Source organism: Camponotus floridanus, unplaced genomic scaffold (genome assembly GCF_003227725.1).
Source record: "Camponotus floridanus strain SB8 unplaced genomic scaffold, Cflo_v7.5 scaffold24, whole genome shotgun sequence".
NCBI lineage: Eukaryota > Metazoa > Arthropoda > Insecta > Hymenoptera > Formicidae > Camponotus > Camponotus floridanus.
The window spans coordinates 1-13,534 of NW_020229370.1; the positions used below are offsets into that span (position 1 = coordinate 1).

Consider the following 13,534-nt stretch of genomic DNA (forward strand, 5'->3'; position numbering starts at 1 on the left):
AAAGAGAGAGAATAATAATATTACTTATTGTAAAGAACAAATTGTATACAGTAAATGATCGATGTAATTGTGCCTGGGCAGACGAAAGTATTAAATAGAGAAAAACTTGCCTTGCAATTGGACAGTATGATATCGATGGTCCTCAGCTCTGATATTCAGCAATATACCTTGGAGGATTTTGGTGCTAGAGACAGGTGATTTTTGCAAAAGAGTAGCATTAAAATACAAATAGAATAACGGATAATCAATTAATTAAACAATTTATTAATATATATATTATTAAAATTTTTATTATAGGTTTTTATTAAGGACACTGGCAAGAAGGTATTGGCAAGCTTTTTAGTTTTGATCGGACTGGGTGTAATGACCTTAATCGACGTAATACTAATTTTCTATAGCATATTGGGTTTTGCTGATGGGTTCTTTGGTAACATTTAAATTGTTAATCAATAAGAAAAGTTTAATTTTTAATTTGTTATAATTTGTTGTAAATTTTGTGTTAAAGATAGTTTTTCATAAAGTACAGAAACGTATATTTGTTGATTAAAATGAACTATAAGTGAAGAAGTTAAATTGATATGTAAATAATATTTATAAATGTGAATATAATCCATTTTATAGTGTTGATTCATCTCTCTTAGTCTGATCCCTTCGATCATTTAGCATGAGTAACACCTAATCAGTAACTACTCTCGATATTTACTGTCTTATTCTTAAGTTTGAAAATATATGACAATTTCCAACTCAGCCGAACGGAATCTATAAGTACTTTTTTTGTTTTATTTTTATTTTCTTTAATGCAGAAGTTTCCAAAGTTTTTTAAAAAAGAAAATATAATACGTATATAAAATATGCATTTAATATATTCAATATTACAATAATTATAATTTATATATCTATAGTAAATTACAATTAACTTGCATTGCATAAATACATTACAAAATATGTAATTATGTATAACAAAAACAATTATATTAAAATATTATATAAATTATATTACAAAATTTAATGCAGGATAAAGGAATCGAGTCATTTTAAATGATGTCCGGAACTAGAAATAAAAAAGGAAATAGAAATGTTAATAATATATTATATTAAATATATTTAATAAATTAATATTGAGAGAAGACAGTGACAAGGGGAGGTCCCATGTGATATCAATCGATTCGCCGAAAACTCGGTGTATCGTCTTGGGTAGCATATCAAATGAATACCTGTTAAACGGATAAAACGCGCTTCTTCTAAACCGTTTTACAAATACTAAAAAAGAACATTAAAAAATTTCAAGTTTAGTATAAGCAAAGTAGACCTCAAATCGAACACGCGTAGCAGTAGAGTCTTAGAATTTATATTTCCAACGTTGCGGGTTCGAGTCTCGCAATGAATTTTTTTTTAATTATACAACTTTTATAATATAAAAATATATTATATATTTATGCGTTTTGATTATATTTTTTTACATTTATTTATTTCAGTGCACATATTATTTATCCATGCATTTTTTTGTTTGCGCTTCCTGATAAAATTTGTTTTTATGGAATAAGTACGGATAAAAATGACAAAATCTCTTTCGTCCGATTATACAATGGTTCTTAGCCTTCTCTTATTTTTCCTTTTGGTCGATATTAACATTGTGGTTATTTTCATGTTAATAAAAGAAATGAAAATACCGGTTTAATTGCAGGCCACAAGTATCCCTTGTAAATGCACGTGTTACTTAATTATATATTATTAACGCACATAAGAAAATATAAATCGAAAATTGATAAACATTATAAAAAGCTTGTAAAGATATGATAGATGTTTCGTGTCACAATTGTTACTTTTATTAAACGGTTATTGTTAGATATTTGCACAGTTTGCGAAGAGTTAACAGCGTTACTGTATATATGTCGTTACCGTAACCGTTAATTTTTTTCGTGTAACAATCGTTACTTTTTTCTGTTGTACGATAAATGTAACGTCGGTTTATCATTTTTACAGTAATGGTAACAAATTTAAGCCTTACTTTTATGCGTTACTTTATTCTGTAATCCTGGTATGTATCTCCCTTTAGTAATTGAAAAACTATCCTACTTACAAAACAGTTTATAGAATATTTTAGAAAATATATAATACATGCATGCATGTTTCCTCTGTATTCATAATCTAAATTTCTAATATTACAATAAAATGAGAAAATTGAATATGAAGAAACACAATGATGATATCTTATAATTTTCAAATATATAAAATAATAATTATATATTTTAAAATAAATTAATTTAATTTTTGTATTATTAATAAGTAACGGGTAAAAGTAACGAATCGTTCTTTCTTAGTAACGGTAACGGTAACGCGTAGATGGTAATGAGTTATAAGCATCACGAAATATCCCAAGAACTAAGCATGTCCCAAGACGGCTTTTTTGATGCGTTATTTTCCTGGAAAAAACGCCCATCCTGAATATTTGACAAAATTTTGAAAGTAATTCTGTTGACTTTTTGATTTTCGAAAAAGCGCATTTGTACTTGCTTTCAATATTTGAAATATATTGCATTTGTATCTTTGTTTTTCAAATTTGAAGTATGTTGCTGATACATCTGAAATAATACTGCTGATTGTGTTAAGGTTGCTTGTCCTAAAACAGATTATATCGGTATTCAAGTATTAGCCAATATATAATTAATAAATATTATATTAAATATTATAATTAAATATATTCTTGTGTATGTGTGTGTGGTCTATAATATATATATTATATATATATTTATTAATTTATATATATATATATTATATACATTTACGATAGTATTCTAATACATATAATAATAAGAATAATCTTAATATAATAGGAATAAATATTAATTATGGACTTATCGAGATTATGAAAATTACAAATTTGCTAAAATGAGAATAATCATTCTTCTATTGTACTATGTGTTCTATTATATTATATGCATTGTGTTGCACTATATTTTACTTAACAATTCTTTTGTTTGCAAGGAATGCTTATAAATAATACTGTACAAATAACTTTCAACAAATAACTTTCAACAAATAAAAATCAAAATTTAGAATTGGAGATTTTAAAAATAAAATTAGAAATTTACATGAGCTGCAGCTGTCACAAAGATAATATCATTATCATATTATAATATTAAAATTATTATATCTAGCAAGTGCATTAATTCTTCTCAACTTATCCATCTTTATTAAATTTTTATTTTAGTAAACAAGTGGCTCGTAATATTAAAGTGCGAATCACATTACGTAATATTTTCTCAATCATATTGAAAAACATTTAAATTTATTTATTTAACTAAAAGCTAAACATCTAGACTGACTAAGATTTAAATATAATATGTTGAAGCTTGTAAATTCTCTTTCTAAAATTTATATAAATCAATTTTCACTAAAATTTCCAAGTAAAGAAATTATCTTTCTCTTTTGTTTTTGCTTGCTCGCATACTCTTCTTCACTTTCTCATTCATTAAAAATTACGTATTTCCAAAATAATATATTTTCGAAAATTAGAAATAAAACTATGCTTATTTTATAAAAAAAAATTAAATGACATTAATTTTTGCTTACTTTGGGATACTGTAACATTAATACATTCTGTATGAAAACAAAAAATTAATGATTAATAAATGAAATATTAGTATAATAATATTCATAAAATTTACCTTTATTTTCATATTTCTTTCCTTTAAAGGCGATAACTTCTCACATTCATTTAATTTAACTTGCGTTTCATTAAAAAATTTATTTGTGAAGAAGTCGTTTATCTAAAACAGATTATTTTGATGATATTAAACAGCAATATTTGATGTCGCATCATGGTTATTTATTTTACACACACACACATACACACACACACACACACACACACACACACACACACACACATATATATATATATATGCATAAGCACATGCAATTTTTACCTTTTTGAGTTGATTTGTGGAATACACATGATTAATAATTACAGTTAATGTTGCATACTCGCTGATTTGTCTATAACAGTAAAATAATAAATTTATTGATACATACATAAATTGTTGAATGATAGATATATATTACAAAGGAAGCTGTATTACCTAGGTCTTATGTTCTCAAGTTCTTTTAATATGAAGTCGAGTACTACAGGATTCCTTGCATGCTTCGCGATAGTAAAAAGAAAATAATTAATATAATCTTTATCGGAAAAATCTTTTAAAAATATAATCGATGGTGCACTATCATTTTTTATTAGATTTAAATAGGGTATGATAAATATTGAATCCTCAGGGCAAGACAGATATTTTAAAAATTTAGTTTTAAATTTTTCTTTTCCCAGACGAAATACTTTCCACCAAGGAGAATCCTTCATACTTTCATAGCTAAGAGGATAGTGCAATATTTTTAAACCTTGACAATATGTCCATTCTTTCCACCATGGCAAAAGCCTATGAAATTTAACAAAAAACAAATTCTCATATAAAAGTTTTTCACATATTAATCTTATATTTTGATTAAATAATTTAACAAATTATGATTTTATAACATAATCTAATAAAGTTAAATTTTCATGGAATAATGTAACAAACATTGCACATGTATCTACAAAACATTTAAATTAAAATAATCGGAAATATACAAGAAAAATTACGCTTTCTTTTCTGGATTCTCGAGATGTTGATTTAAGTTATGTTGGGCTGTTTCTATGCATATGCGACCATCAAGATTACATGCCCATTTCGCAGCATCCATTCTCAAACTCTTTGTAAGGTCGTGTTCATTAGAATCAAGTTCATTGTATTTAAGTGAATCAAGCAACTTGTATAGTAAGATTAGTACATTCACCTAAATATATAAATATATATATATATATATATATATATATATATATAAATGTATTTATATATATTTATATTGTTAGTTGATATAAATTTTATATTTTTCGATTCTTGCATTATATTTTGCTATGTATATTGAAAGATATCTTGCGCAATTTTATTTTACATATTAAGAAGGTTTATATATTCAGAACATTCTGTCTTTGTAAACACCTCTAAAGATTTTTTATAAAGATATCTATCTTATATAGCTATACTTACATATATGTATTTATACACAAATTTGTATTTTTCTTGCGTGCACATTCACACATGCTTAACACATGTTCATATCATAATATAAACATACAGAAGTGCATGCATGCATATATTGTAGACATGTAGACATAAATGTAGACATTATATTTATTGTATAATATAATTTAATAAATTATTAACTCTTTTGTGTATTAAACACACAGACAAATAATATATATGTTTCCTACTAACTTTCTAACTTAAAATTAATGATATTTAAATCGTCATTAAAAATATTATGTTTTGATTAAAAATGATAACAATTTTCAAATTTTTCTCCCTTTTCCTCTCCAATTTCTTGTATTATTAGTACATACTATTCAAATGTTAATTTACAAATATACTTATCTTTCGTCCAAAATATGTATATTTAAAATATCTAATCAAATTTTTTCTAGCTACATATATTTTATTATATGTATCTTTTTGGAAAACACTTAATAATTATTGTTATAAATACACACAATATTAACATGTGCAATATGTTTTTAGTATATTAAAGACATCACTATTGACATTGTTTATAATTTGTGTTATTACCTTGATATCAAAATATATTTTTTCATGAAACAGAAAGATATTTGACAGATATTCTAAAGCTTTGAACATAGGATACCATGCCACGTAGTCTGTTTCTTGTGATAGATATTTTGTAATATTCCAGAATACAGTGGAATTAAGTTGGTTTGTTATCATTAAGTGGAAAGCGTCATCGATAATTTGAGCACGATTCAAAACATGTATTTTATTATAATTTTTAGAATTTAGATAATTTGTAATTCTTCGCCAGTTCTCGATATCGTAATTGACTCGATAATATCCTGCCGAATATAAATAAATTGTATATATATATATATATATATATATATATATATATATATAATTCTTTCAAAGGGTTTATCAGTATAAGTATCTGTTTATACTTTTGTACTTATACTTTTGTACTTATACTTTTGTTCATTAACAGAAATAAAAAATGTATCATTAAGTGAACATAAATGAAAATGCAAATTGTATATTATATTAGGTATAAAATCATTTTGCATGAAAATTGAATATTTCTAATAATTGTACGTATGTATGCATGTATATATAATGTATGTATGTATATATAATGTATAATAAATGTAATATATGTAATACATAATATAATGAATAACACTTTTAATAATGTAAATCTTTCTTTCCAATGTGTGATAAACATTATAAAATGTAATAAATTTATTGCAAATTTACCAGTTTCTTTTGAATTATATACCAGAAACTTAAGCGGTCCTATATTATGTATCATAGAGTTATTCAACTCTGTAGAATCCGATATGTAATCATCCGCCGACTTATTTGATATCAACCTTTTTATCGGTTTAATCGAATAATAATAAGTTTTATAATCTCGTATTACTTCCATTACAGTATAATATATTCGTTTTATTGGAGACTTGTGCAGCATAGTGGTTAGTTCCTTTATACGAGTTAAATTGTATGTAGACTTGTATGAAGACTTTTGATTGTACGAAAGATTCTTCATAATTTCACCAAAATAGTTAAGAGTTGGCTTGCTAAAGTTATAAAATTTATACAAAATTTATTAATGTATTAACGAAAGATATTATACATATAAATATATACATACATATATACACAGGGTGAGCCATTTTAATGTATATATATATATATATATATATATATGTATGTATATATGTATGTATATATGTATATGTATATATAAATGTATATGTATATATATATATATATATATATATATATATAAATAATGATATAAGAAATGATGTAAGTTTAAAAAGTAAAATAAATTTAATTTAAATAAAAATAGTAATTATAGTAGTATGGTGCATTACTTACTTGTCCTTTACATATATACGGATACTCTGCCAAAATATCTCTTTAGTAATCAGTTTTTGTAATCTACGCAATATGCCGGGTACTATAATTATATAATTTACATCAGAATATGAATAAAATAATAGTTATAGTAAATAATAATTCAATAATCAATAATTATGGTAAAAGTACATAAAACGTTACATCGATTTTATCATCATTTGAATATGTTATAGAGGAAGTTATCCTGAGTAATTTCGCGCAAAAAAATAAACGAGAGACGACACTAGTTTAAAAGATATAACAAGTTAAAGTTTGACAATTTTAATACTTTTCTTAACCAAACTGATATGAAACACATTAATTTGCAATTGACAATTATATTTTTTCTTAAAACAACTATGTTTTTTCTTTAAACCAATTGATTCGTCTCATTATTTAATACATAAAATTATTAAGATAAGATAATTGAAAAATAAATATTTTACTAGATATTTTATAGTTTATGTAAAATTAAGATATAACTTGAAAAGTTATATCTTAGTACTCAATGAAAAAATACTTTATTATAGCGTTTTGGAAATCTGTCGAGGTAATCTACAAGAATATGTAATAAAAAATAGAGATTTTCATATAAAAAGATATTAATGATCATAAATTAAAAAAATTTACTTGTAATCAATTTTTATTTATATTATCATACCTTTAATGTAACTGTAATGTTCAAAAGAAATGTTGAATGATGTGTTATAAAGTGATGTATTATATTCAGTATCGAAATGAAGGGATTCTTGTTGAATTTGTACCACAAACAAGTCTATCATCCGAGTACTTGGGATAGCCTATAGAAAATAGTTTAAATGTATTTACATAATTAATATTAAATTCAACACACAATAGCAATATGCATTACAGCTCTTACTTTCTACGTAAAAAAATCTCTTATACCCGTATACTCTTAAAATATAGAATAAATAATTTAAAAATATATAATATTAATAACAAAAATGATTACTCAACATATAACTTTAAAATTAATATTTTTAGAATTCTTAATATATATTATATAACAAAATTATCTTATTACACAATTTCTACATGTATACATATGTTATGTGGAATCTGAATAATAATTTTTCTTTTTTTATATATAATAATTTAAAGTCGGACAAATGTAACATAGTGACTTTGACACACACACACACACACACACACACACACACACACACACAGAATAAAGGAAACATAGAAATGTAAAAATATCTTAAATTGTATTATTTATGTATATTGCATTTACTTAAAAATTAACATTTTAAAAAAATTCACTTTTCTTTGTAAATATGGAATCTTTGCCTAATATTCTTATTTATAAAAAATTGTACGGTATAATAGTAAATATTTAACTTTACACAGATCCAAATGACTTAACCTTGACATATATCGTCAAGACCACTGCACTGAATAACATCCAAAAGATTTTAGGCGTCGCTCGTTGTTTATTATAAAATTCTTCTATATGTTTATTCCTTTATAACTTTCAATATGAAAAGTCTATTATTGTACATAGTCCAAAATTTCTGTGAACCTTATAAAACTTCTTTTATTTATAACTTTTTAATAAACAAAGAGTGACGCCTAAAACCTTTTGGATGTTCTTCAGGGCAGTGACCTTGACAATTTATGTCAAGGTCGAGTCATTTGGGGGTAACTGTGTAAAAGTAAATATTTACCATATATATATAGTATAGTATAGTATATATATATATATAATATATATAGTATATATATATATATATATATATATATATATGTATATATATCCGTCACATTGTTTGCTAGTGAGCACGTTTTGCACTAAAGAATGCTTAAAATAACCTGATTGGTGACGTATAATCCAAGAAATGTGACAATAGCCTCATTTAACAGAGAGAATAACGGCCAAAGTGGATTTTCATAATAAGAACATTCCTGTATTACTTTCTGAGCTATGAAGTGAGTAATTTTAATTTTACGTGCAACAGAATCGACATTCTCAATATAAGTAACATCTGCTTCTCTGAAAATTAAAAATATGTTTTATAGAAAACTTATTACTGTTGAAAATATTTTGTGCTTGCGAATTTAATATAATTAAATAATTCTATAAATTAACATATTAATTATATATTAATGTTTTATCATGTCTGCGCGTATGAAGGACTCATCACAAATAATGCGATACTTACTTAATATATATGTAATGCTTTCAATATATATATATATATATATATATATATATATATATATATATATAAATTTTTTTAAATTGTGAGTGATAAGAAATATGAAAACTTGAATATAATTATTTAATTTTATGTTTTTAATTTATAATTTATAATTTTTAATTTTGTGATTATAAAATATATATAAATATATATATATATATATATATATATATATACATATATATATATATATAATATTTTTAAATAATATTTGAAAACGGACAAAAGATATGTAGATAATTTTAGGTACCATCAATTATTCTTTTTTCGTCTTTCGAAATATATTAATGTTTCTTAATTATAAATTATAATTATAAATTACCTATAAATAACAACGCCCAGATTTATGATGCTCTCTTTTTCCGGAAAATCCGGAATTGCAACATGATTTATTTGCCAAGTTTCATTCAGGCGTTTCCATTTATCAAACAAATATAGAGTTATATTTTGAACAATTTGATGTGCAAATGCGCAGTGTATTCCACACCACATATCAACCCTGACTTTACTGTGATTTGAACCAGGCATGAAAAATATATCAGTCTGGTTCGCCAGAAATACAAAATATTTAGGTCTTACAAACGTATGAAAATGTGTTATCATCACGTTTTTCTTCATTACGTTTTTTTGTATCGGCATATTTGATAAAACTTTATAATATTGATGTTCTATAATAATATTATAGGCGGGCGAGAAGAAAAGAAGTTCGGTCTCGTTCGAAGAAAATCGGGGCAAACTTGGAATCATGTGTTGGGTCCCAATAGTATCAACATATGTTACCAACCTATCACATTTAGAAATATGAATTAATGATAATAAATTTTCGACAATTACATAGAATACATATTAAAAATTGAATAAAGAGAAGTTATACGGAATGCAATTTATATATAAGAACAATACATATAGAAAATTAAAGCAGAGTTCTTCTTACTATTTTGTTCTTTATCTCGTATAACATTATGTAATCTAATAATGATCTTGAAAGTATTTTGACATTAGTAAAACATAATGGTCATGAAATGTTTACTTTAGAATATACAGATACAAAATAAATAGTTAATATTTAATAATTAATATTTTAGTATCAATATTATATATATATATATATATATATATATATAATATTAATATATAATTAAATATTAATAATGATTTCCTAAAGTTTGGTATTAGTAAACAGTGTAAAAATAAAATATTTGCCAAAATATTAAATATCAAATAAGCAAGTTCCATAAAAACATAAACATAAATCTTTCAGAATTTTATTATTAAATTTTGAAAACAATTCAAAACACTACCGGAATATTTGAATTCGTCCGATAGTTGAAGATAAAATGTTGTATAAGATATGCATTATTGCTGATTTAATTAAATTTTTATTTGCAGTTTACATTCATATTAATAATAATGGTAATAAGTTGCAAAATTTGTTACTAAGAAACATATAATAGGATATATATTAGGTTAAATTATAAATACAAAGGCATATATATGCCTTTGTATTTATAATTTAACCTAATAGGATTGGAAACTTTTCAGATAGGCACATTTCAGATAGGCACTTATATAAATCTTTTCTTAGAAAACACTTTTTTATAAATAGAATGCTGTACAAGGATTGTGTCATCCTGTAATTACTACATATTTAATATTTCAACAGTTACTTACGATTGTTCATTTTTTGTATAAATTCTTTTTTGATCTGCATCAGTTATAATATATTCTAGTTTTATGATGTAATAATTCGGCAAAAAATTATCTAAGAATATATATTCGGCAATGTTCTTCTCATTATCATACAAACAATCTACCAGTTTATAAGGAATTATTTCTCGGTGAAAATATTTTGGATCTTTAATCACCGTTATATCGATAACATGTTTTATATCTATAGGCAAGTATATGTTACGTTTTGATTGTAATATCTCAATACTCATATTACATTTGCCGATAAAAAAATTATTTGTAGTAATTGATGCAAGAAAGATATCATATTGTTTAGGTATTATATAGGATGATTGCACCAGCATGACTCTTTCATTTAGTTTGCTTCTCTGGCAGTCGATTGAAAAGACCGGTACAATGATTGTTAAACTGCTATATAATAACAGTTTTACAAACATGATGCTACTTTCTTAGATATCTACAAAAATATATTTTTGTTAGAAAGTACAAACTGACAAATTAAACAAAGCATTGTCTCTATCATGATTTAATGGAAAAGGAAAAATTAAAACAAATACATAGAAATAAACTCAATTTTTAACGACTTACTCTGTATATTGAAATATATCACAAAATGTATGCCAATTTATGTCCTCTTATAAGAAATAGCCACAATAAATCAATGTTTTATTCATTATCATCAGTGTAATAAGAAAAATATATATGCACAGTTATGCCTTCTTAATATCTCAAGAAACTTCCAAATACTAACAACAGGGATACGTGATATTGTAATAAATATGTGTGTCATGTAAACACACAACTTCTGAGGTCGTAACAGACGTTTTGATCGAGAAACGATATGTAAGCAAATCCCGGCATCGTTTTTCCAATTCCAAATGCGTGCTACTAGTGGCCGAGCGCTAAGAAAGCAGGCTCGTCTGTTTCGCGCCGGTCTAAAGCAAAAGAGACCACCGTCGCGTAGAATACAATAATATCTATAAATATATATATATTTGAATTTTTCTATACTATATAAAAGTAGTATATTCTTTTACCAAAAATTTAAGAATTTTTATAATTTGCAATATACATTTAAATGAAATTTTATAAACTATATTATTACGAGATTGTATTGATAAATTCTCTTTAAACAAGTTAACGAAAAAACGTAACTTATGACTAGAGTATAATATTACAGTATCGTATATAAGACAATATAATGTATAACTATTATTTTTTAGGTTTTTGTTTACTCTTTCAAATTTATTTTGTGGATATACAAATAAAACAACAAGAAATCCCTCAAATCGATTAAATCAATCATCGTGTCTTTCTTATAACGAAACAGATTTTTAAATTTAAACTGAGAAGGAGTTTTTCATAATGTGGAATAAAAATATTTTAGAGATAGAGTGCTCCAAGAATTTTGCCATATAATTTATTATTAAATTAAAAAACATTAGTAGTAAAAAATCTAATGGCATTTTTCTTATATAATGTGAATACAAGCTTTCGATTGCGACCAGTTTGAATAAAATCGATGTAGTTAATCTCGAGAAATGATAATCACATGCTAGAAATGTGGCATTTTTCGTTTTCCCCCATTATATGATTCAGATTCAGACTCATAAACGTATCTTCGCACGCACACATTCAAAGCGATTTTAATATTTAATATCACTAATTGTAAAAATTATACAGAACAATTGCGTTTTGAAGAATCGATTCTCGACGAACGATTCGAGTCTTCCCGCGAGAAGTCAAAATTGAGTTCGAATGCGTGACGCGCGTAAACACAATATATCAATTCGTCATATAACAATTCTTTTAAGAAAATAACCAGTATACCGTTTCACCAACTAGTCTGAATTGATCGGTTTTTATATCAGTAATTAAATCGGTAAAACTGTTTCGATATACTGATTATTTATTTTAAAAGTTTATTCATTGTTGCCGCGGTGTTAAGGAAATAAACGGAATACATTCGTAAGTTACAATTTTATTATTAATAAATAGTTGATTTGACTCTTTTATTATTAATAAATAGTTGATTGCTCTTTCCATTATTTGAAATACTCGATTATATGATTGGAATATAATTAGAATATAATTTCGAAACATGTATTTTGCGTAATGCGTTCATTTAATTAAGCAATTAAAAAGAATCGAATGCAATTAAGAATCGATGTGTGTGACCGAAATCAAAATTATAAATTATCATTTTGTCGCAATCCTTAGGAACAATAATTATTCTTTTTTTAATATTTATAATTAAGAATATTTCGTCCGATGCTTTATCATATAATTATGTGATGATTTAAATATATTTAATTCGTCTGAGAACGCGCAGTAAAACGATCGAAAGGCAAAATCGAATAATTATCGTAATGGAAAGGCATATGATGTATATTAATCGTTTAATAAATAATTAATCTGTGTGTACATGTGTGTGTGTAAGACTTTAAAAATATACTTATATATAAATTCAATTATATGTACGTATATGTACGTTATAGTACGCGTAAAATATTTCGGCAGCGAGGTCAATAACACGATGTTCGATCTGTGATGATGACGTAGCGCTGTATTGTTTTCATAGGCGAAGACCTTGTATCATTCGCACGGCGACATTCCAGTAGT

At 24.8% G+C, this 13,534-nt stretch overlaps 1 protein-coding gene across 1 annotated transcript; it reads right to left on the reverse strand.

The window, feature by feature from the left end:
* Nucleotides 1-3,712: 3,712 nt before the first annotated feature.
* LOC112638056 (aminopeptidase N-like) lies at nucleotides 3,713-11,484 on the reverse strand (the record flags this gene model as incomplete). Its single annotated transcript, XM_025409061.1, has 11 exons — nucleotides 10,895-11,484; nucleotides 9,546-10,007; nucleotides 8,835-9,015; nucleotides 7,663-7,801; nucleotides 6,981-7,062; nucleotides 6,354-6,676; nucleotides 5,658-5,938; nucleotides 4,634-4,827; nucleotides 4,083-4,430; nucleotides 3,930-3,999; nucleotides 3,713-3,770 (listed from the first exon to the last, which is right to left on the reverse strand). Coding segments are annotated over exons 1-11 (2,593 nt in total), but the record flags the coding sequence as incomplete, so codon positions are not given.
* Between the last annotated feature and the right edge of the window lie 2,050 nt (nucleotides 11,485-13,534).